The sequence below is a fragment of the Argentina silus genome, assembly GCF_951799395.1.
Source record: "Argentina silus genome assembly, chromosome: 21".
NCBI classification, from domain to species: domain Eukaryota; kingdom Metazoa; phylum Chordata; class Actinopteri; order Argentiniformes; family Argentinidae; genus Argentina; species Argentina silus.
This window is the reverse complement of record NC_139675.1, coordinates 1,925,896-1,953,273: the sequence shown is the minus strand read 5'-3', so window position 1 is coordinate 1,953,273 and position 27,378 is coordinate 1,925,896. Positions and strand designations below refer to the sequence as shown.

Here is a 27,378-nt window from a genome sequence, read left to right as displayed (position 1 = left end):
TGTGTGTGTGTGTGTCCTCTACTCCACAGTCAGCAATCCTGCCATTTGGACTGTGTGTAATTACCAAAATGGACATAATTGGATAATGAGTGCCAAGCTGGGTTATCAGGGGGATGCAGGGCTGTGTGCAGGAGAGATTGCCTCCTCTTCCCTACTGCACACACACACACACACACACACACACACGCATGCACACACACACACACACACGCACGCACGCACGCACGCACTAGCACGCACGCACTAACACACACGCACTCACACACGCACGTGCACACACACAGACAGACAGACAGACAGCAGACGCATGCTCACGGCAAATTCTTGATGATTATTTTAAGGCCGTACAGTATTTGCCTGTTCTGGAGCTGTGCTGGCCTATTTTAATACTTACAGTATTCCACTGTTCTATTTTGAGCAAGTGGGGCATCTCATCTCCAGGCAGGAGCAGAACTCATTTCAACAATGGCTTTCATGCAGAACCAACATCTCTACCAAGGACAAGGTTTGTGTGTGTGTGTGAGAGAGTGTGGTGTGTGTGTGTGGTGTGTGTGTATGAGAGTGTGTGTGTGCGTGAGAGAGTGTGGTGTGTGTGTGTGGTGTGTGTGTATGAGAGTGTGTGTGTGCGTGAGAGAGTGTGGTGTGTGTGGTGTGTGTGTGCATGAGAGAGTGTGGTGTGTGTGGTGTGTGTGTATGAGAGTGTGTGTGTGCGTGAGAGAGTGTGGTGTGTGTGTATGAGAGTGTGTGTGTGCGTGAGAGAGTGTGGTGTGTGTGGTGTGTGTGTGCATGAGAGAGTGTGGTGTGTGTGGTGTGTGTGTGCATGAGAGAGTGTGTGTGTGCGTGAGAGAGTGTGGTGTGTGTGGTGTGTGTGTGCATGAGAGAGTGTGGTGTGTGTGTGGTGTGTGTGTGTGTGTGCGTGAGAGAGTGTGGTGTGTGTGTGTGGTGTGTGTGTATGAGAGTGTGTGTGTGCGTGAGAGAGTGTGGTGTGTGTGTGGTGTGTGTGCATGAGAGAGTGTGGTGTGTGTGTGGTGTGTGTGTATGAGAGAGTGTGGTGTGTGTGTGGTGTGTGTGTGCATGAGAGAGTGTGGTGTGTGTGTGGTGTGTGTGTGTGGTGTGTGTGTGTGTACGTACTAGGCTATAGTTACTGTGTGAATGTAATTCAGGTCATGTTTTTTGAATAGAGAAGGGCTAGGCCAGAGGAGGTGCAAACAGAGTCCATTTCTGTGTTTGGCGTTTGGTCTGACTAGGTCTCCTTGTTGTCAGGGATAATAAGTGTGTCAAGCTACTGTTCTGTTCTGGGAGAGTTTGTTGTGATACTGCTAAAGTCTTGTTATGACTGTACCTTTCATTTCCTGGGATTATATTCTATGACTCGGTCTTGTGTTTTCTTGATTAGAGGGTTGTCTGGTCTCATACCCAGTCTCTCTGTCATTACCCACAGTAGTTTGAATAGGCCTCGTATGTTAAATCAAGTCAAATCAAATCAAAGTATATTTAAATGTGTTTTTTTTTAGGGTTAGGGACAGTAGAGATTGACAGGAAGGATGAGAGAGAGGAGGGATGACATGCAGGATATGTCCATGGCTGGAATCGAACCAGGGACCTTGTGATGATACGGTATGCGCCTTAGTGTGCTACGCCACTGAGCGCCCCAAATCAAAGTATATTTATCATATACACAGAACACAGCCATAGACGGTGCAATGAAATGCTTAGGGCAAGCTTGCTCCTCAACAGTGCAACAAAGTATGATTAATAATAATAACAATAATAATAATAATAATAATAATAAAACAATAGTATAAGGTAGCACAAGTATTTAGCAGCAGAAACACAACAACAACAACAACAACAACAACCACCACAGCTCCCTGCCTCTCCTCTCAAAGCGCCCCACCCTCCCAGCAGAAGTCTGGCGATTCGATAGAATGACCTCATAGTTGAATTTAGTCGGAGGGATACTCAACCACAGCTGAGGGCTCGTCCACCAATTGTGAGCCGCACTAAAGAAGGTCCCGCTTGTTGCCTCTGCCAAGTGGCAACATTGTTGTCTGAGAGGAGCTAATCACTGGTAGAGCCACGCTGGTGATACAGTCATCTAGCAGGCTGTTGTTCCACTGACCCCCTGGGGAGGACAGACTCTGGGAGGGGGAATCTGTCAGAGCTGCCAAAGAGGCTAGATTACTGTGGGTATTAAGACCAAACAGTGGCAAAGCCAACTGGGGGAAGGAACACACACACACGCACACACACACACACGCACACACCCAGCTAGATAACTCTCTCGGATGTGTGTGGGTATTAAGACCGAACAGTGGCAAAGCCAACTGGGGGAAGGAACACACACACACACACACACACACGCACACACACACACACACACACACACGCACACACACTCACTCTGCTGCAGTTTGTCTGCAGTGTGTAATTGGTTGTTATAGGAGGCCTGGGCGCTGTGCTGTAAGTAGCATCAGAACAAGCTGACTGTGTTCTCATATGAGAGCTTGTTAGGCAGGCAGAGCTGTGAAGAGAGACTGTTTTAGGCCTGTCTGTGTGTCTGTGTGTCTGTCTGTGTGTCTGTGTGTGTGTGTGTGTGTGTGTGTCTGTGTGTCTGTGTGTCTGTGTGTGTGTGTTACAACGGTGCTTCAACTTGGAACTCAAAGCTGTTAGTCTGTCTGAGTAGCTAGTTAAGTGCTTTATGATGTCTCTGTATGAGAGAATGGGTGGTGGCCTCCTACACACACACACACACACACACACACACACACATACTGCGCACACACACACTCACACACTCACTCACGTTTCACACAACACACTGTATTGACCCAGCTGGCCCCCCTCCCAGGGTACTGCAGGGGTCACTCAAGGCTTTAAGGAGCACAGACCAGACAGTGGTAGGGGTGGGGGGGGGGGGGGGGGGGGGGGTTATGGGTCTATTGAGGTCTAAGACACTCACACAGACACACACGCACACACACACACACACACACACACACACACCACACACACTGAGCTGAGACAGTTCATGTTTACAAAACATCCTACTGATTATGGTGGTGATGTTTCTGCACTTCCTGGAAACCCACATGTTCTGTGATCTCCAGAGAGTAACAAGGAGGTAACAGGAGAGTAACAAGGAGGCAACAGGAGAGTAACAAGGAGGCAACAGGAGAGTAACAAGGAGGCAACAGGAGAGTAACAAGGAGGCAACAGGAGAGTAACAAGGAGGCAACAGGAGAGTAACAAGGAGGTAACAGGAGAGTAACAAGGAGGCAACAGGAGAGTAACAAGGAGGTAACTAGAGAGTAACAAGGAGGCAACAGGAGAGTAACAAGGAGGCAACAGGAGAGTAACAAGGAGGTAACAGGAGAGTAACAAGGAGGTAACAGGAGAGTAACAAGGAGGCAACAGGAGAGTAACAAGGAGGTAACTAGAGAGTAACAAGGAGGCAACAGGAGAGTAACAAGGAGGCAACAGGAGAGTAACAAGGAGGCAACAGGAGAGTAACAAGGAGGTAACAGGAGAGTAACAAGGAGGTAACAGGAGAGTAACAAGGAGGTAACAGGAGAGTAACAAGGAGGTAACAGGAGAGTAACAAGGAGGTAACAGGAGAGTAACAAGGAGGTAACAGGAGAGTAACAAGGAGGTAACAGGAGAGTAACAAGGAGGTAACAGGAGAGTAACAAGGAGGCAACAGGAGAGTCAGTCAGCAGAGACACCAGATGGATGAGAGTTCTTGAAGTAATATGATTTAAAAACACACGCACACACACACACACACAGAGTAAGGTGTTGCTGGTGGTCACGTCTCTGTGTGGTAATGTGTTGTGATTTAAACACACACACACACACACACACACACACACGCCCACAGAGTAACGTGTTGCTGGTGGTCACGTCTCTGTGTGGTAATGTGTTGTGACAGGTTTCCCAGGGTGCCTCGGTGTGCCAGTGTCCGAGAGGCTGACCCGGGAGGGACACCCGATGACATCACAGCTCTAATTGGACCACACAATAGAGTGGTGATCAGTCCTGTATGGCGGGGGGGCCGGCGGGGGGGACAGGCGGGGGGGACAGGGCCGTTTGGTTGTATTCATTCAGGAAAACTCAAGTTTGGCACCGTTGTCTGTTTTTGTTCTTCAGCTTTGTTTCGTGCGTCAATGTGGGCAGTTTCATTGGACTGCTCTCTCTCTCTCTCTCTCTTTCTTTCTCTCTCTTTTTCTTCACACTCGCTCTGCTCTCTCTCCCTCTCTCTATTTTCTCCCCTCTCTCTCTCCAATTTTCTCCCCCCACTCTCTCTTCTCCCTGTCTTTCCCCCTCTCCCCCCCTTTCTCTCTCTCTCTCCCCCCCTTTCTCTCTCTCTCTCCCTCTCTCTCTCTCTATTTTCTCCCCTCTCTCTCCAATTTTCTCCCCCACTCTCTCTCCTCCCAGTCTTTCCCCCTCTCCCCCTCCTTTCTTTCTTTCTCTCTCCCCCCTTTCTCTCTCTCTCTCTCTCTCTCTCTCTCTCTCCAGTCAGTGGCGGTCTGAGCCTCTTACTCACGTTCAGTCACTTCCTCACATACCTCTCCTCTCCTCTCCTCTCCTCTCACACCACCACTCCGTTCCTCAACACCGGGGGCTCTTCCACAGTCACACATGGCTCCTCTCGCACTTCCTCCAGTACCCTAAGTAAGACTTCCCCCTCTCTCTCTCTCTCTCTCTCTCTTTCCCTCCCCACAGGGCTGGAGCTGCCTGCCTGCCTGTCTCGTTTGGTGAGGACGACACATTGATTCCAGCGGAGAGAAGAAGCCATGGTCCACCCGAGGTAGGAATCTCTCAGACATTTGTATCCACAGTCTTGACACACTTCCAACCCTGGGCCGTACGCTCTGGGAAAGTCAGGCGAGCTTTGCGCCCCCCCCCCCACCCCCCCCCTCCCACCCACTGTTTTTAACTGAAAACAGATGTGTGAGTGTGTGTGTGTGTGTGTGTGTGTGTGTGTGTGTGTGTGTGTGTGTGTGTGTGTGTGTGTGTGTGTGTGTGTGAGTGTGTCTCTACAATGCCAAGCTCTGCGGTTGGTTGTGGTCAATCTCCCCTCCTAGGGCAGAGATCGTTCAAAACAAGGGCTGGACAGTGATTGGTTAAGGGGTACGCTTTCCCATCTCTGATTGGGTGTTGTGGTGTGGTGTGCAGGTGGTAGCTGTCGTTTACAGTTGACCCCCCTGCGGTGGGGGGGGTCCACGTTCTGGATTGTGTACGAGGAGCAGATTTTTCAAGACATTGTCCTGGAATTCTCAGATGGTAAAAACTCTAACTTGTATGTACATCATAACGTGTTAATATTAATATAACTTGTATGTACATCATAACATGTGTTAATATTAATATAACTTGTATGTACATCATAACATGTGTTAATATTAATATAACTTGTATGTACATCATAACGTGTTAATATTAATATAACTTGTATGTACATCAGAACGTGTTAATATTAATATAACTTGTATGTACATCATAACGTGTTAATATTAATATAACTTGTATGTACATCAGAACGTGTGTTAATATTAATATAACTTGTATGTACATCATAACATGTGTTAATATTAATATAACTTGTATGTACATCATAACATGTGTTAATATTAATATAACTTGTATGTACATCAGAACGTGTTAATTACCATTGTAGCTCTCTAGGCAGCTTGTGTTTGTATGCAGTGTGTCCCCATTGTTAGTCAGTCAATCAGGACATTCTAGAAAGATCTATTGACATGAATTGTGAATCGGGTGAAGATTGCGTTTGTTGAGAGTTGCGTACGTGAAGTTCAGGGCCTGGTAATGACATCCCACAGTGCTGATGATAGTCATCAGAAGGACACGATTCAGCAACAGAAACATGGGGGGGGATGGAGCATTCTAGAGTTACTTCCTGAGTTGTATTCCTCCCTGAGCAGGGGGAGGAAGATGGTGTGTGTGTGTGTGACAGGGGGAGGGAGATTGTGTGTGTGTGTGTGTGTGTGTGTGTGTGTGACAGTACTTGGCAAAGCGTTTGTGTTCCACGTCGTGTTAACTGATGACAAAAGCTTTTCTTGGAGCTTTCCTCGACAGCCAGCTCCCTTACAAGGGAAGTCATGGATCACCTGGGCTGAGTGTGTTGTCTGTCCCCCTCACACACTCGTGTGTCTGTGCTGGGCTAGAATACGCGTGTACGTCCAGTGTTATGTAAACTCCTCTACCCGGGCTCGTCCTGTAAGGCTGCAGACAGCAGGGTATTTTTAATCACTGTTTTGGGCCCTGAACGGCGAGGGATTTGAGAAACGTACGCCTCACTCTCGAGAAATGTGACCAAATATTTGCCTAGGCACTTGAAAGCCGAGCCCACATACCGTAATAGTCCCAGTCCCAAAAAAACATACAGAAAAACAGGAAAGTCACGTGACGTGTCTCTGGCCTCCAGCAGGTTGGGTAATTCACACACTGTTGTCAGCTTTAATTCCTTCCCTGGTCACCAGATGAGGCCATAATGACACTGGTGACAGGGACTTGGTGGAATCCACCCAGCATTTTAGCAGCCTGGTGGAGCATTCCCAGGGGGAGTGGTCGACTCTTCCCTGGGTGGAGGACTTGGCAGGCAGCGCTCACTGGGGCTGAGGAATAGGGAGCATGTGTTGTGGCACAAGTTGAGTGTGTGTGTTTGTGTGTGTCTCTCTCTCTCTTTCCTTCTCTCTCTTTCTCTCTCTCTCTATTTCTCTCCCTCTCTCTCTTTCTCTCTCTCTCTATTTCTCTCCCTCTCTCTCTCTCTCTCTTTCTCTCTTTCTCTCTCTCTATTTCTCCCTCTCTCTCTCTCTCTCTCTCTATTTCTCTCTCTCCCCCCCCCCTCTCTCTCTCTCTCTTTCTCTCTCTCTCTCTCTCTGTGCATTGTCATTGTTTTCCCTTGCATGCCTGTCATAGCAGCTGTGAATCCATGCTGATGGAGGGAGGGAGGGAGGGAGGGAGGGAAAGGAAGACAGAAGAAAGGACAGACTGCTTCACTGTGTGTGTGTGTGTGTGTGTGTGTGTGGTTTGTTTGTTTGCTGACAGTGTTGAACTGACCCTACTCCATGTTCCTGGGCCTTGTGTTGTACAGTAGTAAGGAATATGCTTTTAGATGACACAATGACAAACCAGTCATTGTGTGTGTGGGTGCGTGTGTGTGTGTGTGTGTGTGTGTGATGACATCTGTGTTCCGTGTGTCTGCAGGTCCTCAGTGTTCTCTCACCCCACTGTGGAAGTGGTTCCACCCAGTCTACAGTGAGGACCCCGCCCCACCACCCCTCTCCTTCCTGCGCTATGGTTTAACCCACACATGACACGGTCACCATGATGATGGCCTCCATGGTTGCCAACGGAAGCCGGGACGGCCAGTCCCTGGTGCTGACGGGGGTGGACCCGGAGACGTGCATGATCGTGTTCAAGAACCACTGGGCCCAGGTAGGTCACCGAACCGTAACCCCAACTCAACCTGACACTCTCACTTAGAACACAACTCAAACATCTCCTCCGACTCCTTCCTTATACCCAACCCTCATACCTCTCAAACCTGCACAATTTGAAAACCGTAACTCAATCCCAAATCCTATAAAACCCACACATTTCAAACCCCCACAAACTAAACCCTAACTGACACTATTCAACCCCCTACACCTTCCTCTTTACAACCCAGCCCTCGGTGCGGTCCTGGTTTTAGACCACGCGGTCACGGTCATGTTGTGGTCAGGGCCAGTGGAACGGCTGCAGTGTGTAAGCGAAGCTGAACTTGTGACAGCGTGGGTCACGTCCTTGCCTCCTCTCCTCTCCCTTCCAGGCCTCCGTCCCCCTTGGCCAGGAAACACCAGCGTCATTACAAATGATTTGGAGCTCACAGCTCTGGAAGCAGTAGAAAATCAGCCCCTAGAAAAGCGCCAGAACTGCCTCTCTGTGTTGCTCCACAGGAGATTAAGAGTCGAGGCCTGAGATGAATTATGAGTTATTGTTTTAATAAACGTATTTCATTTTCTTTTCCTCGCCTATTGTTCTCAGCCTTTGAGATATCTAAGCGCGAGTTGTTAAAGGTCTCAACAGGCAAGTCTCTTTGAAGTCGATGCCATTTCTAGATCATTCTCCCCGCTGCAGGGGGTTGGGTACAGTGTCTCTCCAACTCGGGTCTTAATCACTCACTCTGAGGTAATTAGCAGTTTGACGAGAGCGCTCTTGACTTTGGCTTGCTCTCCATAAAGGAGGAGGAGTCAGACCTGTAAAACATGCTAATGAGGTGCCTTAGCCCAGACCCCCCCCCCCCCCCAGGGCAGAGCTGCTGCAGAATCAAACACACAGGTTGATTTTCATGAAGAGCCAATAGCCTTATCTCTCTCCTCCAGACCTCTCTGAAGTCTTGGTGCTTGTGTTCGGACATGAGGGTGAGCTGGCTGATATGGAGGACTAGCATTGTTGAACATGTGTTCTACTGGGCAACGCTGAGATTAAGTTCAAGGGGAGGCTGGTGGAGGTAGAAACCGGAGGACGGGCTCATTGTAATGCACGGAACGGAATGAGGAATAGTAGCAAAAACATGCGTTTGGCACCATTCCCGATTCCGTTCCGTGCATTACAATGAGCCCGTCCTCCAGTTTCTACCTCCACCAGCCTCCCCTGTTGCGTACAGATAGACTAACTCATGCTGGACACGACCCTTCCCACTCTACGAGCGCTCAATCACAGCTGTGTGTCAGGCTGGCCCGTCACGGCCCGCCCAGCTGGCCATCAAAGACAGCTTGATCGTCTGTTCTTCTTCTCCGGTTGTCAAGTTATTCGCTCCGCCAGAACACACCCAGCAGTTGAGGGACATGACTGACAGTGAATGAAGCGGCCATTTTCTTATTTTTTTTTTTTTAAAGTAAGTCAGTAACATCACCACTCCTCCCTCTTCCCCTCCCATTCATCACTTCTCCTTCTCCTGTGCGGGTGTCGTGTTGTCATGCCTGGACACGGTCACCTGCTGGGTGCCTGGTCTCTGTCAGCCTGCCTGGGCCTGGCTCTCCGAGGACGCCCCGTCGCCATGGCAGCAGAGCCTGGTGGGGACACCGGGCCGTTGTTGTTGTGTGACTCCAGGGAGGGTGGCAGCACTGTAGGGAGCCAGGCTCACACACACACACACACACACACACACACACTGTACAGGGGAGAGGAAACTGAGGCTTCTTTTTACTCCTTCAGTGCCGAGGGTGAATGAAGTCGCCCAAACTGTCAACATTCTAGAGCGCCAAGGGTGACTTTATTCACCAACAATGCATAAATTATGATGCTTCATTTTGTAGCCAATCAAAGTGTTGTTGCTAGGTAAAACACCACATAGAACACTTGGAACTCTAGGTGGTGAATGTTCCGGAATTCTTTGTCAGTTAGTGAGTTAAGGTAGTAAGGAGAGCATGGGCCGGATTCTAACCCATGCCAACATGGGCATATGTGAGCACTGTAGGCCGTGGTGCTAGACCACTGGACCACCCCAGGCCATGGTGCTAGACCACTGGACCACCCCAGGCCATGGTGCTAGACCACTGGACCACCCCAGGCCATGGTGCTAGACCACTGGACCACCCCAGGCCGTGGTGCTGGACCACTGGACCACCCCAGGCCATGGTGCTGGACCACTGGACCACCCCAGGCCACGAAACTGAGGCTTCTAGTGCCTCAGTTCTTGGAGCAAGTCAGATTAAATCTGATTTACTGTCAACATTTTTTTTAATATGATGCATTATTGTTTGGCCCAGTTGTGCGAGACAGGGATGATTCATACCGTGGTGTATGTTTATGTCCCCTGTCAGTGTCTTGGATTATATGTAAACACGTTATTGCTTGTGGTTCACAATCAATGTAAAATGTCATGAGACTTTACGATGTATGTTTCCCCCAATGCGTTTCGCCAGAAAAAAGCCACAGGAATTGCATCAGTAGAGTTAAACACTTCAACTCCCACTGCACCCATGATGTAAATTGCTTGGAGCTATTCAATTGACACAAGGCAATATCTAATCTTCATAAAATCACAAATGTTGCATCAGCTCCCTGCGTTATTTCCCAGGGGGGCACGGAGGTTTGATCTGTATCGACTTCCGTCTCGTAAGAGAGTCTGTTCATCTGGGTTTCAATAAAGGCGGCGGGCTGTCAGTCTATTAACTGTCACTTCCCCGTCTTCCCCGAGGACGTCACCTACTGTCTGGCTTTCAGATTGGAAGCCATTAGAGATGTGGGTATCATTTAGCCCAATATTATTTTTTTTATCGCTTTTGCAGAGGGAGGTTTGTTTCGCCAGAGGTATTGTGCTTTGATGACTAGTTTGAAATACATTTCAAAGAAGCAGAGCGTATCATCGACATCCTCCCTAATAATAAAAATAATAATAATAATAATATAACCCCCGAAATGGACTTGCAGTAAATAAGTCCAATTCAATAGATAATCAACAAACCCACCGTGTCAGAGCTGCTGACAGTGTTACTCTTTTAAGACCGTGGTAAAAACCTGTTCAGGCTTCTAATGCACAGGGCTGTATGTTATGTATGTTCTGTGACTGTCCTTCTGTGTTTTTATTTTCATATTTTTGACTGGTAAAGTGCTTAGAGTCCATGAGGAAGCGCTATACAAGTTTAATTTATTATTATTATTATTATTATTATTATTATTACTGCGAAGGCCAGTAATAAAGAACACAAGCTTTGCCTCTCTCTTTACTATCGTTAGTAAAGTGTTTGAATACGAGGCTCTAACAAAACTTCCTCTTCCCTCTCTCTCTTCCCTGTTCCTCTTCCCTCTCTCCCTTCTCTCTCTTCCCTGTTCCTCTTCCCTCTCTCTTCCCTCTCTCTCTCCCTCTCCCTCTTCTCTCTCTCTCTGACCTGCAGGTGGTAAAGATCCTCGAGAAGCACGACCCTCTCCGCAGCAGCTCCTCCAACATGGCCGCCCTGGGCGTCATCGGCCTGGGTGGCCTGGGCGGCCTGGGCGGCGGCGGTGGCGGCCTGCGTTTCGGCGGCCCCATCCCGGGCGACGAGGCCAGCGCCGTCCAGAACTACGTGGAGCACATGCTCTTCCTGCTGATGGAGGAGGAGAGCGGCCAGGCGGGCGCCATGGGCCCCATCCTGGAGTTCGTGGTGATGGAGAACGTGATGGAGCGCCTCTTCCTGTGGAGCCTGCGGCGCGAGTTCACGGACGACATGAAGCTGGAGCAGCTGAAGATGTACGAGATGATCGTGGGCCAGGCCCGCCAGCCGCTGCTGCACCACAAGCCCGTGCTGCGCCCGCTGATGATGCTGCTGTCCTCGTGCTCGGGCTCGGCGGCCGCGGCGGTGGAGGCGGAGCTCGTCCTGCTGCTGAACCAGCTGTGTTGCGTCCTGGCCAAGGACCCGTCGGTGCTGGAGCTGTTCTTCCACACCAGCGAGGACCAGGGGGCGGCCAACTTCCTGATCTTCTCCCTGCTCATCCCCTTCATCCACCGGGAGGGGCTGGTGGGCCAGCAGGCCCGGGACGCCCTGCTGCTCATCATGTCCCTGTCGGCGGAGAACCACCGCGTGGCCAAGCACATCGCTGAGAACACGTACTTCTGTCCGGTCAGTCGCTTCGGCTCGGAGGTCATGGATGTTTCTGTGTCTCTCTTGGGGAGGTGGGGGGGGGGCTCTCCTCTGTCTCTCTCTCTCTCGCTCTCACTGTCTCTCTCGCTCTCTCTCTCTATTCTGTCTGTTTTGGTCTGCTACCCTGTATATTTAGGTCTCTGATTTCAGTCTCTGTTTTTCTCAATCTCTTTCTCCCTCTTTTTGTTTCTCTCTCTCTCTCTCCCTCCTTCCCTCCCTGCCCTTCCTATGCGTTTCATATGCGTGGTCATCTTGCCCTTCAAAAATGTCCCTGTGAGTCAATGAAAAACTTGTGTTACCGCTGTAAACCCCTGACTTCTCTGTGGCCTTGGACAGGCGCGTCACATCCAAAGCCAAAGTATGCGAAGCCCTCTGAATATACAGCAGGGACGCTGGTTGGAATCAGCTGTTGAATGTCAGAAATGTGCGGCATGCTTTATGATGTCATAATCATGTCATTATGACAATGTTCCAAGCAGGGCACACCCAGGGCAGAGGGAACCCTGACAACAGGAGAACCCTGACAACAGGAGAACCCTGACAACAGGAGAACCCTGAGGCAAACATAGTCTGGTTTGTCCAGCCGCATTCACACCGGGGCTCCTAGAAGCCGCTGTACGACTCCAGATGGATACTAATCCACTTTGAGTTATGTCATGTAAACAGGGTCATCATGTCCAATTGTACATCTGTACAGCTAATTACTAATTAGTCTGACATCGACACGAATGGTCTTCTCATTGACCTGCCGGGTGTAAATCGCATCATCAGCCCCACGGCGCAGGACGATATACCGCGGTACCTCCTCTCTGTGAGCGCGGAGCTCCGAGATCGATAGATCGGTGGGGTTGGAAGGGAGACTGTTACTCATGTTGAATGACGATTTGTAAATTCCCTTCAAATGGATCAGCAGTTTTGCAATATCGCCGATTACTGATGTGTTTACTTTGGCCTGTGTTGGGGTCTGATGTATTCACACACCGGGGAAATCAGGTCTGCTGCTGGTGGGGGACTGGAATTTAATCCAGCCGTACGTCACTGTCCCTCTGTTATTGATGGAGCTGGGATGCATGGAAATCAAATAGAGTTCATTTGAGTAATGCTCCCCTCGCTTCTGCCTTTTGGGGGGTGTGTGTGTGTGTGTGTGTGTGTGTCTGTGTGTGTCTGTGTGTGTGTGTGTGTGTGTGTGTGTGTGTGTGTGTGTGTGTGCGTCTGTGTGTGTGTGTGTGCGTCTGTGTGTGCGTCTGTGTGTGAGATTATTTTTATTCATTTATATATCTGTCATAACACCACACAGAGAGTGAAGCCAGAGAGCCACAGAATGAAAAACATAAAAGCATAAAACATCCTTCATCTTTATTTTAAGATGATACACATTCCTTCATTTATATTAATGTACAGAGCACATTAACATTAATATATATTACATTAATATATGAGGGATTATAATATATTAATGCCATATAATGCAGTATACTGCTCATCACTAATGGAGGTGCTATCTTACAATTCTCTAAGATGATCTCACCAGATACTCACTGTTTCATCAGCAGACTGACTTTTCCACGGGGCACTTCTGCTACAGAGCTAGTTCAGGTGTCAGTTCAACCAAACTGCACTTGAGTTTCATAACATTATTATTTTTTGTTATTATTATTAATATATATATATATTTTTTACATTTAAGTCATTTCGCGCAGGCGCTTTTATCCAAAGCGACTTACGATAAGTACATTTGTCGAAGTAAGTGAATCAACTGTACATCAGTCATCGTAAGTAAAACCTACGATAAAAACAAGTGCCTGTCGACAGTCACAGTGCTGGAGTCTCATCTTCAATCCCTTCCAGGCAGGGGCCCAAATATGATCAGGGGCCCAAATATGATCAGGGGCCCAAATATGATCTCTGTGTTATGGAGCATTCTGTAACCCCTGATAGAATCTACCTTTGTAGTACTAACACAGCATAGACCATTGTTTCCCCCCCTCCCCTCTCCTCCCCTCCCCTTCCCCCCCGCCCATCTCACCTGTACCATGGCTACCAGGTATTGTACTGTACACGCTTCAGGGGTGATTAGAAGAAGATGTTATGTAACTGTCATTGACTTAATGACTCAGAGAGGAGCACAATGCCTCTATCTCACAGGATTACCCTCCACTGTCTGTCTGAGCCAAGGGAGAGGCCGAGTCCTCCTCTACCTGTACAGACAGAACAGAGCAGAACAGAACAGAACAGAGGCCTGGAGGGGCAGAACAGAGCAGAGCAGAACAGAGGCCCCATTCAGAGCCCTGGTTCAAAGGCAGTGCTCTGCCCCTGCAGTGGGTGCAGACTGGATATCTGAGCTCTTTGGGCAAAGCCCTGAAAAGAGATCTCCAGAGAGTCAGAGCGCTCAGCTCACTGACGATGAGGAAAACACACACAACATCAACAGGTTACAGTACAAATGAGCGGTCCAGACTACTGATCCAGGTACGGGGTCTACCAGGTCTGTGGAGGTGTACAGTATGTGCGTTTCATTAGTGTGTGTGCATGTGTGGATGTATTTGCCGACTTGTAAATGATCTGTCACTTGTCTTAGTAAGGGATGGCCTTCACATGATAGTTCTCTGACCCTGTGTCTCTGTGTGTGTGTGTGTGTGTCTCTGTGTGTGTGTGTGTGTGTGTGTGTGTGTGTGTGTGTGTGTGTGTGTGTGTCCTCCAGGTGCTGGCCACAGGGCTGAGCGGCCTGTACTCGTCCCTGCCCACCAAGCTGGAGGTGCCAGGGGAGGAGTGGCACTGCCTCCACAGGGAGGACTGGCTCCAGATGCCCGCGCTTGTTCAGTTCCTCAACTCCCTGGAGTTCTGCAACGCAGTCATTCAGGTGACCACACACACACATAAATCATGTTTGTCAGATAATGCTGAGAACTTGATGCCTAATCCTCCGCTACTGCCCCCCCTCAACACACACACACACACACACACACACACACACACACACGCACACTGCTGAGAACTTGGTGGTTAATCCTCCTCTACTGCCCCCCCTCAACACACACACATACACACACACACACACACACACACACACACACACACACGACTCAATCATAGCCCACTGGTATATAACAACAAACATAACACCACTACTCCAACCAAAGCTGCAGCTGTGCTCTCATCACCACGACCAGACCAACACACTCAGACGTGCCCTGGAGCAGATCGTAACGCGCTCATTCCATGTTCTGACAAGGTTATGAAAGACGGAGGATGGGTTTCAAAACCCTCGGCGTTTGAATATGCAAAACGCCTCTGGTGGTTCTGTCTGGGAAGTGTCATTGAATCAGGACCGAGGAGGAGAGGAGAATGTGTGTTGACCGTGTCCCCCTGCCTGTCCCCAGGTGGCCCACCCCAGCATCAGGGACCAGCTGGTCAGCTACATCTACAACGGCTTCCTGGTGCCTGTGTTGGCGCCAGCTCTCCACAAGGTCCGTATCACCAAGCTCTGAACACTACCGGGTCTACGGTACCGCTTATCTCAGGTGGATTAGGATGACCTGACATGTGGCCTGGGGGGGGGGGGTCCAGTGGTCTAGCACCTCAACCTACAGTGCACACATATGCCCATGTTGGCATTAGTTAAAATCTGGCTCATGTCCTGCTGACAAACCCTCTCCTCCTTACTCTCTCTCTCCTGTCTCTCTCTCCACTGTCTCTCTCTCCTGTCTCTCTCTCTCCTGTCTCTCTCTCTCCTGTCTCTCTCTCTCCTGTCTCTCTCTCTCCTGTCTCTCTCTCCTGTCTCTCTCTCTCCTGTCTCTCTCTCTCCTGTCTCTCTCTCCTGTCTCTCTCTCTCCTGTCTCTCTCTCCTGTCTCTCTCTCTCGTCTCTCTCTCCTGTCTCTCTCTCCTGTCTCTCTCTCCTGTCTCTCTCTACTGTCTCTCTCTCCTGTCTCTCTCTCCTGTCTCTCTCTCCTGTCTCTCTCTCCTGTCTCTCTCTCCTGTCTCTCTCTCTCCTGTCTCTCTCTACTGTCTCTCTCTACTGTCTCTCTCTCCTGTCTCTCTCTCCTGTCTCTCTCTCCTGTCTCTCTCTCTCCTGTCTCTCTCTCCTGTCTCTCTCTCCTGTCTCTCTCTACTGTCTCTCTCTCCTGTCTCTCTCTCTCCTGTCTCTCTCTCTCCTGTCTCTCTCTCCTGTCTCTCTCTCCTGTCTCTGTCCAATACAAATAATAAAAATAAGAGTGTGACTGCCTCACTCAAAAAAATAACCTTGCAAAAAAAAGAATTTCCTGACATTATTGATAATTAATGTATTGTAAGTAAAGTAAGATATTTAACAAGAAGGTATTTAACAAGAAGGTATTTGAAATGAAGGTATTTAACAAGAAGGTATCTGAAATGAAGGTATTTAACAAGAAGGTATTTGAAATGAAGGTATTTAAGTCTATTGCATCCGTTGTTTAATGGTCCGTGCGTACTGTCCAGTACCTCACATGGTGTAGCACAGCCACAGTCCACACAGCTGACCTGACGTTCTAACATTCAGCCTCAGATGGACTCCCATACTGCATGGAAACATAGGAGTGGTGTTCATACGTGTAGGAGTGGTGTTCATACGTGTAGCAGTGGTGTTCATGGATTTGCATATGTCCTACACAACAGCATGCAAACAGAGCGTGCACACATGTTTTTGCATATGGCCTGCACAAAATCAACACACACACACACAGATAACATCAACACTGCACTCATCCACACACACACACACACACACACACACACACACACACACACACACACACACACAGGCTTCGTTGTCTCGGTAGCTGATGAAATTTATACATTCTCATAACAGGATAAATAATGGATAAATAATGGATCAACAGGAATCAATAATAAGGCGTCTGTGTCTGTGTGTGTGTGTGTGTGTGTGTGTGTGTGTGTGTCTCTCTCTCTGTGTGTGTCTCTGTGTGTATGTGTGTCTCTCTGTGTGTGTGTGTCTCTGTGTGTGTGTCTCTGTGTCTGTGTGTGTGTGTGTGTGTGTGTGTAGCTGACCCTGGAGGAGGTGATGACCACCACAGCGTACCTGGACCTGTTCCTGAGGAGCGTGTCAGAGCCGGCGCTCCTCCAGACCTTCCTGTCCTTCATCCTCCTCCACCGCCACGAGGCCGTCCACATCCTGGACACGCTCGTCAGCCGCGTCAACACACCCTTCCAGGTACGGCAGGCCCCGGGCACGCACACACACACACACACACACACACACACACAATAAACATATACAAACACGCTCACACACACACACACACACACACACCCACACCCACACACACACACACACACACACACACACACACACACACACACACACACACACACATGGTCATGCTCATCAGCTGTACATTTACATTTACATTTACATTCATGGCATTTAACAGACGCCTTTATCCAAAGCGACTTACAACAAACACAAGCTGGTACAAACTGTACCAACATCCCCTTCTAGGCAGGAAGCCCTCAGGCTAAAACACGTGATAACATGTCTCCACACACACACACACACACACACACACACACCACATTGAGTCCTGTGAATGTTTGTTATATCCACACACAGTGGCTAAGAGTAGACTAATTAGTCGTAGACTCACCATGATCTCTAAAAAGTGGCCATATTTGCAACTCCTCTCCGGCGTTGCACCTGTTGATTTCTATTTGACATTGACTCTATGAGATAGCCCCCCCCCCCCCCCCCCCCCCTCCGAGGCCCCCTGTTTCTAATTATCTAAACGAATATTTAAAACGTCGTTATCGAAGAGAGCAGATTTTTGTCCGTGGCGAAGAGCAATGATTATCTTATTTGTCCTGGAGCTGAATGGCGTGGGAGCTACTGCTGCTGAGAAAGTCAATATGAAGAAATGTGGAGTTCAAACAGTTTTTAGTGGATTAGGGAGGCTGTGTTTAAGTCAATAAGAGAGCGTTTGTTCATTTGAGCGCGAGCGTGCCTTACATGACTGCTGACAAGTGAACATGCCCCTGGCTTCCTTTTGCTCCACAGACTAGCTCACAATATCTCCCTCTGACGCACCTGCAGCCATAAGCAACAGATATTTTCGAACAATAGATGTTGTAAAAAAGCAAAAAGCTGATGACGATGAGATTATTAGTTGTTAAAAACTCTAAAGAATTGTCTTTTATCTGTAACAGATCTGCCTAAAAGGGCTTAACAGGAAACCAGCCTCAAAACCTCATTAGGCCAAGCAGGAAGCTCTTTAGCACTCAACCCAAAACATCCTGTCAGTGAATCGGCCCCTCCTACCGTCTCCTCTGGATGGACAGACTTCTCCCTGCTCTGCATACCTTTATTATTCTACTTTCAGCACAGACAACTTCAGATAATAAAAACAAAACACAAGCATTTCTCCTCTTCTTGCCCATGATCAAGACACAGAACTATGAAACACCTGTAGAACCCTCACACTGGGAACCCAGGGCCACAATTACCTGCCAGTCAAGGTGACTCTGTTTTTTTTTTTTTGGGGGGGGGGATACTTAGACTTCACCTGCTTTGGTGAACCAAGAACAGTATTTAGGCAATAAGGGGGGCCAAGTTGTTTGCTGATTGTGCAGTTGGATGGTGTTTGATCTTCACCCGTGGTGCCGGTCCTGCGAGGCCTTTTGTTTCATCCTCATCATCCTCATCCTCCTCTTCTCTGTGTGTTGTTGTTTCCCCAGCTGGGCACCGTCTCCTTAGCTTTGTTCCGCACACTAATTGGGTTATACTGCGAGGATGTGATGCTGCAGCTCATCTTGAGGTGAGTGGGATTCTGCATGCGCACACACACACACACACACACACACACACACACACACACAGGCTTCGTTGTCTTAGTAGCTGATGAAATTTATAAAGCATGGTGCATGTAATAGGTTTACCCTGCGATCAGCCCTACTCCACTTTTACACCACACTCCACCCCGAGCACACCAGCCCATCTGCCTGGTCCACCCGCCCCCTGCCGCCTCCTCACCCACACCCAGACCATGGGCCTCCTGCTGGGGTCTCTAACAGGATCACCCCCCCCCCCCCTCCCCCTCACCCCCCCCCACCACCCTCTGTGTGCCCTCCAGGTACCTGATCCCCTGTAATCACATGATGCTGAGCCAAAGACGCGTGGTGAAGGAGAGGGACTGCTACTCCGTGTCAGCCGCCAAGATCCTGGCGCTCACGCCCTCCTGCTGCTCCCCCGAGCACAGCCCCCCTCCCCTCCGCCAGCTGGACTCCATCCTGTGGTCAAAGGGCACAGACAGCCCCAACGCCGGCACCGCGGGTAGGTCGGACAGGGCAGTGGCACCATGGCACCATGGGTAGGACAGGGCAGTGGCACCATGGCACCACGGGTGGGACAGGGCAGTGGCACCATGGCACCATGGGTGGGACAGGGCAGTGGCACCCTGGCACCACGGGTAGGACAGGGCAGTGGCACCATGGCACCATGGGTGGGACAGGGCAACGGCCATGGTGCTCACTGGGGGATCTATAACGTAAAAGGAAAAAAGTTCACCCTTTTTAAATCGTATTCCCCTGAAATGGAAATCCCTGAATGCCCCTCTTGCTGATGCCCTAACTCGTTTTACACTGTCATTCTTGGCTTTCAAAGGGTAAGTTCCATGTCGCCTCCGAAGTAACGATCCTCGAAGATGTTGATGCCCAATGTGAGCCACGCTGTAAATAGCTTCTGACATCCCAAAATACAACAGTAGCACGTTCTCCAATTACCATATGGTCCTGGTGCCCTGGCTGTAAACTAAGCTGCGTGCCATGCTGCCATGGCAACGTAGACAGTAGAGTTTGATAACTAGCCAAGCTAATAGCTAGTGAACGTTAGCATTAACTTAATCTCCCTGCTGCTGGATGTCGGCAAATTTTAACCCAGGAGATTTTCTCTGAATATGAATACTCTACCAGTCAATGTCAGGTATGCTATGAGTCAAGTAAATTATCTGTGAAGTGGGATGTTGTGCAACCAGCTGTAACGTTGATTGGTTAGATGGGCTGTCAGTCAACCACCAAATATACGCCTAGTCTAAAAGATATTCTATAAAAATACATTAAAGCTGATTATAATTAACTTTACTTTGAAAGTGAACTTCAAAACATGAGACATTTGTGCTACATTGTTGTTACTCTGACATAACATTTTTTTGGGGCATTTATGGCATTTAGCAGACGCCTTTATCCAAAGCGACTTACAACAAATACATTTGTTTAAGTAAGTGAATCATCTATCCATCAGTCATCATAAGATAAAGTAATCAGCAATGCTCGGACCAGGGGCCATTGGCAGTCACAATGCTGGAAGAAGGAAGGAATACAACAGGAATACTACAACAAGCATACAAAAGCATACAAAAAATAATTTCAGTCCGGCTTTAAATAAAACCATCCCTTTTAAACAAGACTCATACCATAAAGAAGAGATTGATGGTTTTACACATACATACTTACATACTGTAGGCAACTATTTATTGCTTAATGTCAGTGTTTTGAGGATTTGGAGATTAAAACCTATTGTGCCCATAGGACCTTGTATACATGGTCTGGAGAATTGCTTGATATTTCAACAGCCTTAACACCTCAATGATTTTCTCAGAAAATAAATAGTTCTGAAGTTGGATTTAAAGAGGGGATTTGAGTTTCAACAATGGGTTTCATTCTGGGTTTAGGTCAAGAATCTAGCTCCTCTTTAAGTGGCCTGAATAATCTTGTTTTGGATTTTACTCTCTGCCATGTGTTGCAGATTAGCCTGAATAACTAATCTGAGGAGCAACTTGAATTAAGTTCACATTTGAAACAGATTTGTAATCTCCTTTGCCCTTCCCTTTGTTCTGTACAGTACTATAAGCTCAGCGTGGCCTCTGCCTCTCCCACACACAAGGTTCATTCACTGAGTTTGGGAAATATAGTGGCTAGACAGCCTTAATGTCATTTCAGTGGCAGTTGCTAATAACTCAGAACTGAATTTGAGCTTTCCAGTCGCCCATTAACCCACCAACTGCCAAATAATTCCAGAACACTCACCACAGAGTGCCAAGTGTTGTATATGGTTTCTATGTTTCCTAGCAACAATACTTTGACGGCTTTGTTTTTGTTTGTTTTCGCTGACTGATGTGATGATGCTGTTCTCTCTGACTGGAGTTGAGTTCTCACACGCTTTTATTGAGCACGGAAGAAGTGACACAGATCACGGCACACTTGCACTTTAACTCTCAAGGACTACTGTCAAGGAGTTCCGGAACACTCACCACCTAGAGTTCCAAGTGTTCTATGTGGTGTTTACCTAGCAACAACACTCTGATTGGCTACAACATGAAGCATCATCATTTATGCATTTCTGGTGAATAAAGTCACCCCGTGGCGCTTTAGAATATTGACATAATTTGGGTGACTTTATTCACCCTCGGGCACTGAATGAGTCTTTAAGCAACGCTGGGAACGTACAATGGAATCATGACAGAGCACTCTGCCGTTTTCCTTATTCCTGTTTCGTGAAAAGATGTGTCAACTACAATTAAAACATCCGTTTAATATGATACTCTGTCTTTCCATGCAGGTCTTTAGCATTTAGTTATGTTGTCAGATTAACATGAGAGGGGGTTATTAAAATGTTGTATCAAGTATAAATTCATACAATCTCCTGCAGTAATAAGATTAGTTCACCCTCCTGCAGTTCATCGCTATCATCATTAGTTCTGCTCTGTGTGAACGCGGAGCAGCGGTGTGGCGTGTCTATTAGGATAATATTCATCAACACTGATTGGTTTCTGTTCCTTATTTCTACCAGGGACCGGGGAGACGTTACTGGAGGAGGACGGGCCGGGTTATTCCTGCGTCATCGGCTCCGAGATCTATCTGGATGTCAGCTACCTGCACTACCTCTACGACGCAAGCCAGGGCATCACCAGCTGCATACGCGCCTGCCGGGTGTGGTCGGCGCCCTACGACGGCGAGGACCCCCCTCCAGAGGAGTACCAGCCTAGCGCCCTGGAGGAGGCAGGGGGTCGAGGACGCCAGCCTCAGACTGTGCCCAAGAGGGCTCCGCAGCAGCAGCGGGTCCGTCCCCGCCCTCCCCAGACCGCAGACCCATCCCCTGCTAACCAGCAGGAGCTGGAGTGGGACGATAGTTACGACGCCGGTCCTGTTCAGTCCCCCGAGGCGGCAGCTGCTGCTGCTGCTGAGGGCCGGCCTCCACCGCCGCCCGCCACGGAGCCGCCCAAGCACCTCCAGGAGATGAGGAGGACCGCCATCATGCTGGTGAAGGGCTCCTACAACGAGGAGTCTGATTTCCAGGATGACGTCATGGTCTACAACCTCGTGGCGAAGAAGGACGCCAGGGACATTGTAGGTGGTGGTCAGCGCAGGCCGAGGAGGAAGGAACCGGCGGAAACGGCATCGGAACTGGAATTTAACCCTGAGGAACACCTCTCCGATTCGGGTCTGCAGGAAAAGGAGGCTCCCCTCAGAAACGGCCTCAGCCTTCCGCTCCAGCCTTCCACCGTGGAGGATAGCAACAAGAGCGGCTCAGACACCAAGGTCTCCAAGGAGGTCAAATGTCAGGCAGACCATAATTCCAACCTCCAGAGCCCCAGTGCTACCGAGGTGGGCGATGACCTCATGGCCCAGTACGAGGAGCTGATCCGTACCCTGGACGGCGAGGTCGGGGGGAGCCCGGTGAAAACAGACAGAGAGTTCCAGAACCCTGTCACTCCCATGGAGGAGGACGACGTGGACTTCAGCTCCTTCTCTGCAGACACTCCGGAGACAGAGAAGATCCACGCGCCCTTCGGGACCAAGCTCCGTAGCGGGAGCAGGAGCCATTCTGTGCCTTTCACAGGTGAGCCGGGTGGTTGTCCAACAACGACGATAGGGATATGTTCTGTGGGTGCTACAGTGCAGTCACCCATCTCCCTGATTCTCTCTCTCTCTCTCTCTCTGTCTGCGTAGGTCCGTTTGTCAGTGTGCTGCTGTCTCGTCTGGAGAACATGCTGGATAACTCCCTCCATGTGAACCTGCTGCTGACTGGTATCCTGGCCCAGCTGGCTGCCTACCCTCAGCCTCTGCTACGCTCCTTCCTCCTCAACACCAACATGGTGTTCCAGCCCAGCGTACGCTCCCTCTACCAGGTACACAACCTGTGTGTACGTGTGTGTGTACGTGTGTGTGTACGTGTGTGTCTGTGTGTGTCTGTGTGTGTGTACGTGTGTGTGTCTGTGTGTGTGTACGTGTGTGTACGTGTGTGTCTGTGTGTGTGTACGTGTGTGTCTGTACGTGTGTGTGTGTGTGTACGTGTGTGTACGTGTGTGTGTGTGTGTGTGTGCACGTGTGTGTGTGTGCACGTGTGCGCGTGTGCATGTACAGGGACCCACCAAAGAATTATTGATTAGATGGCATGAGAATTAGATCTCAACTCTATAATCGACTCGTACTCTGAGAGAAAGATTTCCAGCAATCCAACTCTCTCAGTTCCATTTTGTACGCACTAAGGTGAGAAAAACAAACACTGTTTCTCAAATACCGCTCTAAGATGTGGAACCCACCTGGGACCGACTCAACACCCAGCTAACTTCTCAGAAGTGATGAGGGGATACGTCGGGAATTACTATGAACACGGCAATGAAAACAGAGTTCAATATCGCTGTGAACCAATTCTCCAGTGAGGTATTACAGCATTAGTTGTTTCATCCTGCTGATTCATGTATAATTGAATAGAAGATGTGTGTAAACAAGTAAATCAAATGAGCAGGGGAGCCAGCGCTGGCTGTTTGATGGAAGCCTCGCATTAAAGGGATTGTTTGTAGGAGATTAAAGGGGATGGTGCGTTGATGATGTACAGTACAAACCCTGGGCTGGCCAGATTAAAAGACGCTACGCTTGTTTGTCATGAAAATGAATAGGGCTCTCATCAGCGCATTAAACAAGGGCTCTATTGTATTGTTTCGCGTTCTGTCTGCTTGGTTAAGATGGTTTACGGCTTCTGTTTCCAATAATGAGTTGCTTATTAGGCAAGAGCAATTGCGAATTGCCTACAGTACATCCATACTCTTGGCATTGTGTCCATAACAACCGCGGGGCTCTATTCAGTCAAAACTGTAATCCCATGTTTCTGTGAAGACACCAAACAACGTTCATCTCTCTGTGTAGGAGTGCGTGTTTGGATTGTACAACAATACAACATTTCCTGTGTGAAACAAGCGATGACTCACTTCATACTTGAATTGAACTTGTTTTCCCAGCAGCACAGTTGTTGTCATGCTGTTGAATAAATATCGAGCGGTTGTTTCTAATCCCGCCTTGACGTCGGTGTGTACAACACGTGTGGCTTTTCACTAGGTACTGGCCTCGTTGAAGAACCAGATAGAGCAGCAGGCTTCCACCAGGAAGGACTTCCCAGAGCTGATCACAGCCGCCCAGCACTGCCTCCTGGCCAGGGAGAGTTCACTCAGGGGTCAAGGTGAGAGCGGCGTCCAATCGGCCACAAGATGATTATCGTTATTAGAATCGCTTGCAGACGGTACTCTTAATGCTGCACACACAGTGTTAGGGTTAGGTTTCACTTTTCACTTCCAAAAAATCGTGTAGGTCTAGATATTTCCTTTTAACTGCTATCATGATGTTTTAGATGTTTGTTTTAGGTTGCTATTGTATTGCCATAGCCAGAGGTTCAGTGCATTGGCCTGAATAGACACGAGAAGCTTCTAGTGGATTTGGGGTCATATCCTAGAAGAGCAGTAATTAGAAAAGCAATAACCTTTTGTGCTTCTAATTCCCGCAGTGAAACACTGAAAGATTAAAACGTAAAATTGTGATGTATTTGGTTCCACAAGGACTTGAATATATTCAGCTTGATCTTGTTTGGCTATGAAGCTGTTCAGTGGAAAAACATCCCCTCCTGATGTTCGTCTCCTTTCATGTATCTGCTCTACATTTCCACTACTTTCTTAGTTTTATAAGTTTCTCTCTGTGAGGAATACGCAATATAGATTTTTAAAGTAAAAGGAAAAAATCTTCCTCATGCTACCTTACGACAGCTATATCTTTGGGTGTCTAGTTGTTGTTGTTGTTGTTGTTGTTACCAATGTCACCAAACACTTACTAACATCCCGATCTGTTCCAATTACAGACAAAAACAATGGAAACAGCCAAGAACGATCCCCCAAAGTGGATGGAGGCCGAATGATGAAAAGCTCACCTCTACCCCAGCCCAAGACCATCTCTCTGTCCCAGACAGAGGTCTTCGCCACGGTCCTCTTCTCAGAGTTCCTCAAAGAACTGGCGGCCATTGCACAGGAGCACTCCATCCTAGCACACATCCCTATGGAGGAGTAACGTAACCATAGTAACGTGATCTCGGATGAGTTCTGTCCACACAGAATGGAAATGGGCCCTGGTGGGTTTTGGGGTGAAGTGATTGCTGATAGATAGGCATATTGCCACTACCAACAAGTTCACTCCCTGAACCCAGTTCCCGTGGATTGCCCCCCCCCCTCCTCTATTTCCACCACTGTCCCTGTAGTGTCCTGTCAGATTTTTGTAAACAACTTTTAAAGACTTTTTTTTAAAAGGTTTTACAACCTGTTTCCTCCAGCACTACTTGATGAAGAATATACCTCTCGGATTGATTGACACTTTTCCCTCCTCCCCTGAGGTTGTTTTTTTTCAAAGATAAGGATAGATAGATATATTTTAGGCTAATACATTTTTCCAAATCAATATAAACAGAAGATCCTGATGATCACTAACAGCAACGCCTCTTGAAGTCATCTCTCACCCCTTCACCCCAGAAGGTTGTATGCAAATGTGTCGCTTCCACAGAGCCACAGGGGGGGGGGTCACGTGACGGGTGAGAGCTGTGACCTAGTTGCAAGGCCTACAGTGGAAATCCTGCAGCGGCCAATCATAATGCTGAAACCGAAGCTGCGGGCGAATCAAACCAAAGACTGTGAAAGGGAGGCTTGGAACAATTTGAAGTCAATGGGACATGGCATACAAAAGAGCCACCGTCATTCCCTTGAGGCCTGTTTGAGCCTGTAATATGGCATGCGTCAACGTCAGTGGACTTGCCTGGGTCAGATTCAGCTCTAGTTCTCAAGCCTGGTCGCTCTGAACCAGTTTGGCATGATTATGACAGCAAGAGAAGTTGCTTATTAGCAGATTTTGGACAAACAGGCCTTGATAGCACAAACAGGCCTTGATAGCACAAACAGATCTTCATAGCACAAAGTCTAGAAGTTGTGATGGCCACAACAACATAGTGTGGACTTGTAACTTGTTGCTAATGTAGTGGCCTTATGATTGGCGGTGCCTTGTTGGAATCGTACCGCGGGATTACATTCAGAACTGAATACACCGACAGTGAGGATCCTACGTTTCACCGTGATGCAGTTTGAGAATGTCACTCTGGGTCGAGAGCACAATGGTCTCTCTAAACACTGTCATCTATGGTTTTAGTCAGCACGTTGGTGGCAGGGGTAGGATCCAATTTGCGGGGGCTACTCTTGCATCTCATGTTCACAGGTCTCTCACACACACCAAGGTTATGCACGTCACGTGTCGCTAGTGTACGATGCCTTTGACTGAAGCAAAGGCCCAGTGACTCAGATTCACTTGAATCTGGCTCAATGTACACAAACCATGTTTTGTTTCTAACATCTCAAATCAAAAACCAACATTGTCCAAGGAGTTATTTAATCAAAAGACACATTTTCAATCGTATATATTTTCTAAAATGCACATTAGATTCAAGGTAGTATATATATATATATATATATATTTTTTTTTTCAACTTAGAGGTGGACCTATGGAGTTCCTGGGGACACTACTGACTTCGTTTTCTTAATCAGCCCTCAGTGAACACCGTTTCCCATGGTGCAACAGTTCCTGTCCACTGGATCCCCGTGGTGTTGACGTCGTTGAGAGGAGCTTTACAGATCACACTAGAGCAGCAACACCAGGGCGATCACGCACACGCTGTCCACGCCTTACCATAGGACTGTTAGCATATGGATATTCTTGTAAGAGAAATGTTCAAAGACAACAGCACACTATGAAAATCATTATTGATATTTGGGGTATAAAGAATACTTTATTAAATTGTTTTTTCAGATGGGGGAAGGGTATTTAAGTAATGTACTATTTTGTAGAGAGAGAGGTTCTATTGCCATATTTTTTCACAGAAGTTGTTCTAAACAGTTGTCCTTGTCTTTTCTCGTTGCTGTCCTGCGTATTAGGGAATGCATGTTTCTCGTCTGTTTGCCTGTCGAGTCGGGGAGGAGGGATGGATCAACGTGGTTTTACTGGTTGTTGAGCACATTTGATTTAGTAGTGAGTGTTGTGGGTTGAGACGCCGTGATCTTCTGAACAGGTTCAACCCTCACACGGCGGAGCAAGACATGGGCGACCATAAGCATCAAATAAATTGCCTTGATTTTAACGGAGACTTGATTTTATAGATTTTGCTTGTTACATGAAATGATTACATTTCAACGCAAGGAGACAATTTGTTACAAAGCCCGTGCCTGGCAAATCTGGATATCAGTGCAGGATTTACTTGTAAATTGGTGCATAATATTTTAATTTAATAAAGTTTCTTGGTGCCTGGTGTCTGCTCTGTAATAAGCAGGTGATGAATGTCTATGCAACTGCTAACACCATCTCTACTAAACTAGTCCACTAGCAGGACAGTTATGTACTTATGATTGATGCCATTGCCAAATTTGGTGA

General features: G+C 48.2%; 1 protein-coding gene across 3 annotated transcripts in view; it reads left to right on the top strand.

Annotated features, from left to right (window-relative positions):
* The window catches only part of fhip1aa (FHF complex subunit HOOK interacting protein 1Aa), a 37,178-nt gene extending 9,920 nt beyond the window's left edge, over positions 1 to 27,258 (top strand). The window contains exons 2-14 of one of the 3 annotated variants that reach the window (XR_014554843.1): positions 4,726 to 4,810; positions 7,231 to 7,461; positions 10,905 to 11,606; positions 14,329 to 14,487; positions 15,008 to 15,094; positions 16,649 to 16,816; positions 18,334 to 18,413; positions 18,729 to 18,928; positions 21,443 to 22,492; positions 22,603 to 22,781; positions 23,989 to 24,109; positions 24,779 to 26,669; positions 26,886 to 27,258. Coding sequence is in view for 2 of the 3 variants with exons in the window: in XM_083692722.1 (XP_083548848.1) it covers positions 7,351 to 7,461; positions 10,905 to 11,606; positions 14,329 to 14,487; positions 15,008 to 15,094; positions 16,649 to 16,816; positions 18,334 to 18,413; positions 18,729 to 18,928; positions 21,443 to 22,492; positions 22,603 to 22,781; positions 23,989 to 24,109; positions 24,779 to 24,984 (3,063 nt within the window). In the remaining variant the exon portion in view is untranslated. Of the gene's footprint in view, positions 1 to 4,725; positions 4,811 to 7,230; positions 7,462 to 10,904; positions 11,607 to 14,328; positions 14,488 to 15,007; positions 15,095 to 16,648; positions 16,817 to 18,333; positions 18,414 to 18,728; positions 18,929 to 21,442; positions 22,493 to 22,602; positions 22,782 to 23,988; positions 24,110 to 24,778 lie in introns of all 3 variants that reach the window. The other 2 variants (XM_083692722.1, XM_083692723.1) reach the window with 2 other exon arrangements.
* Positions 27,259 to 27,378: the final 120 nt, after the last annotated feature.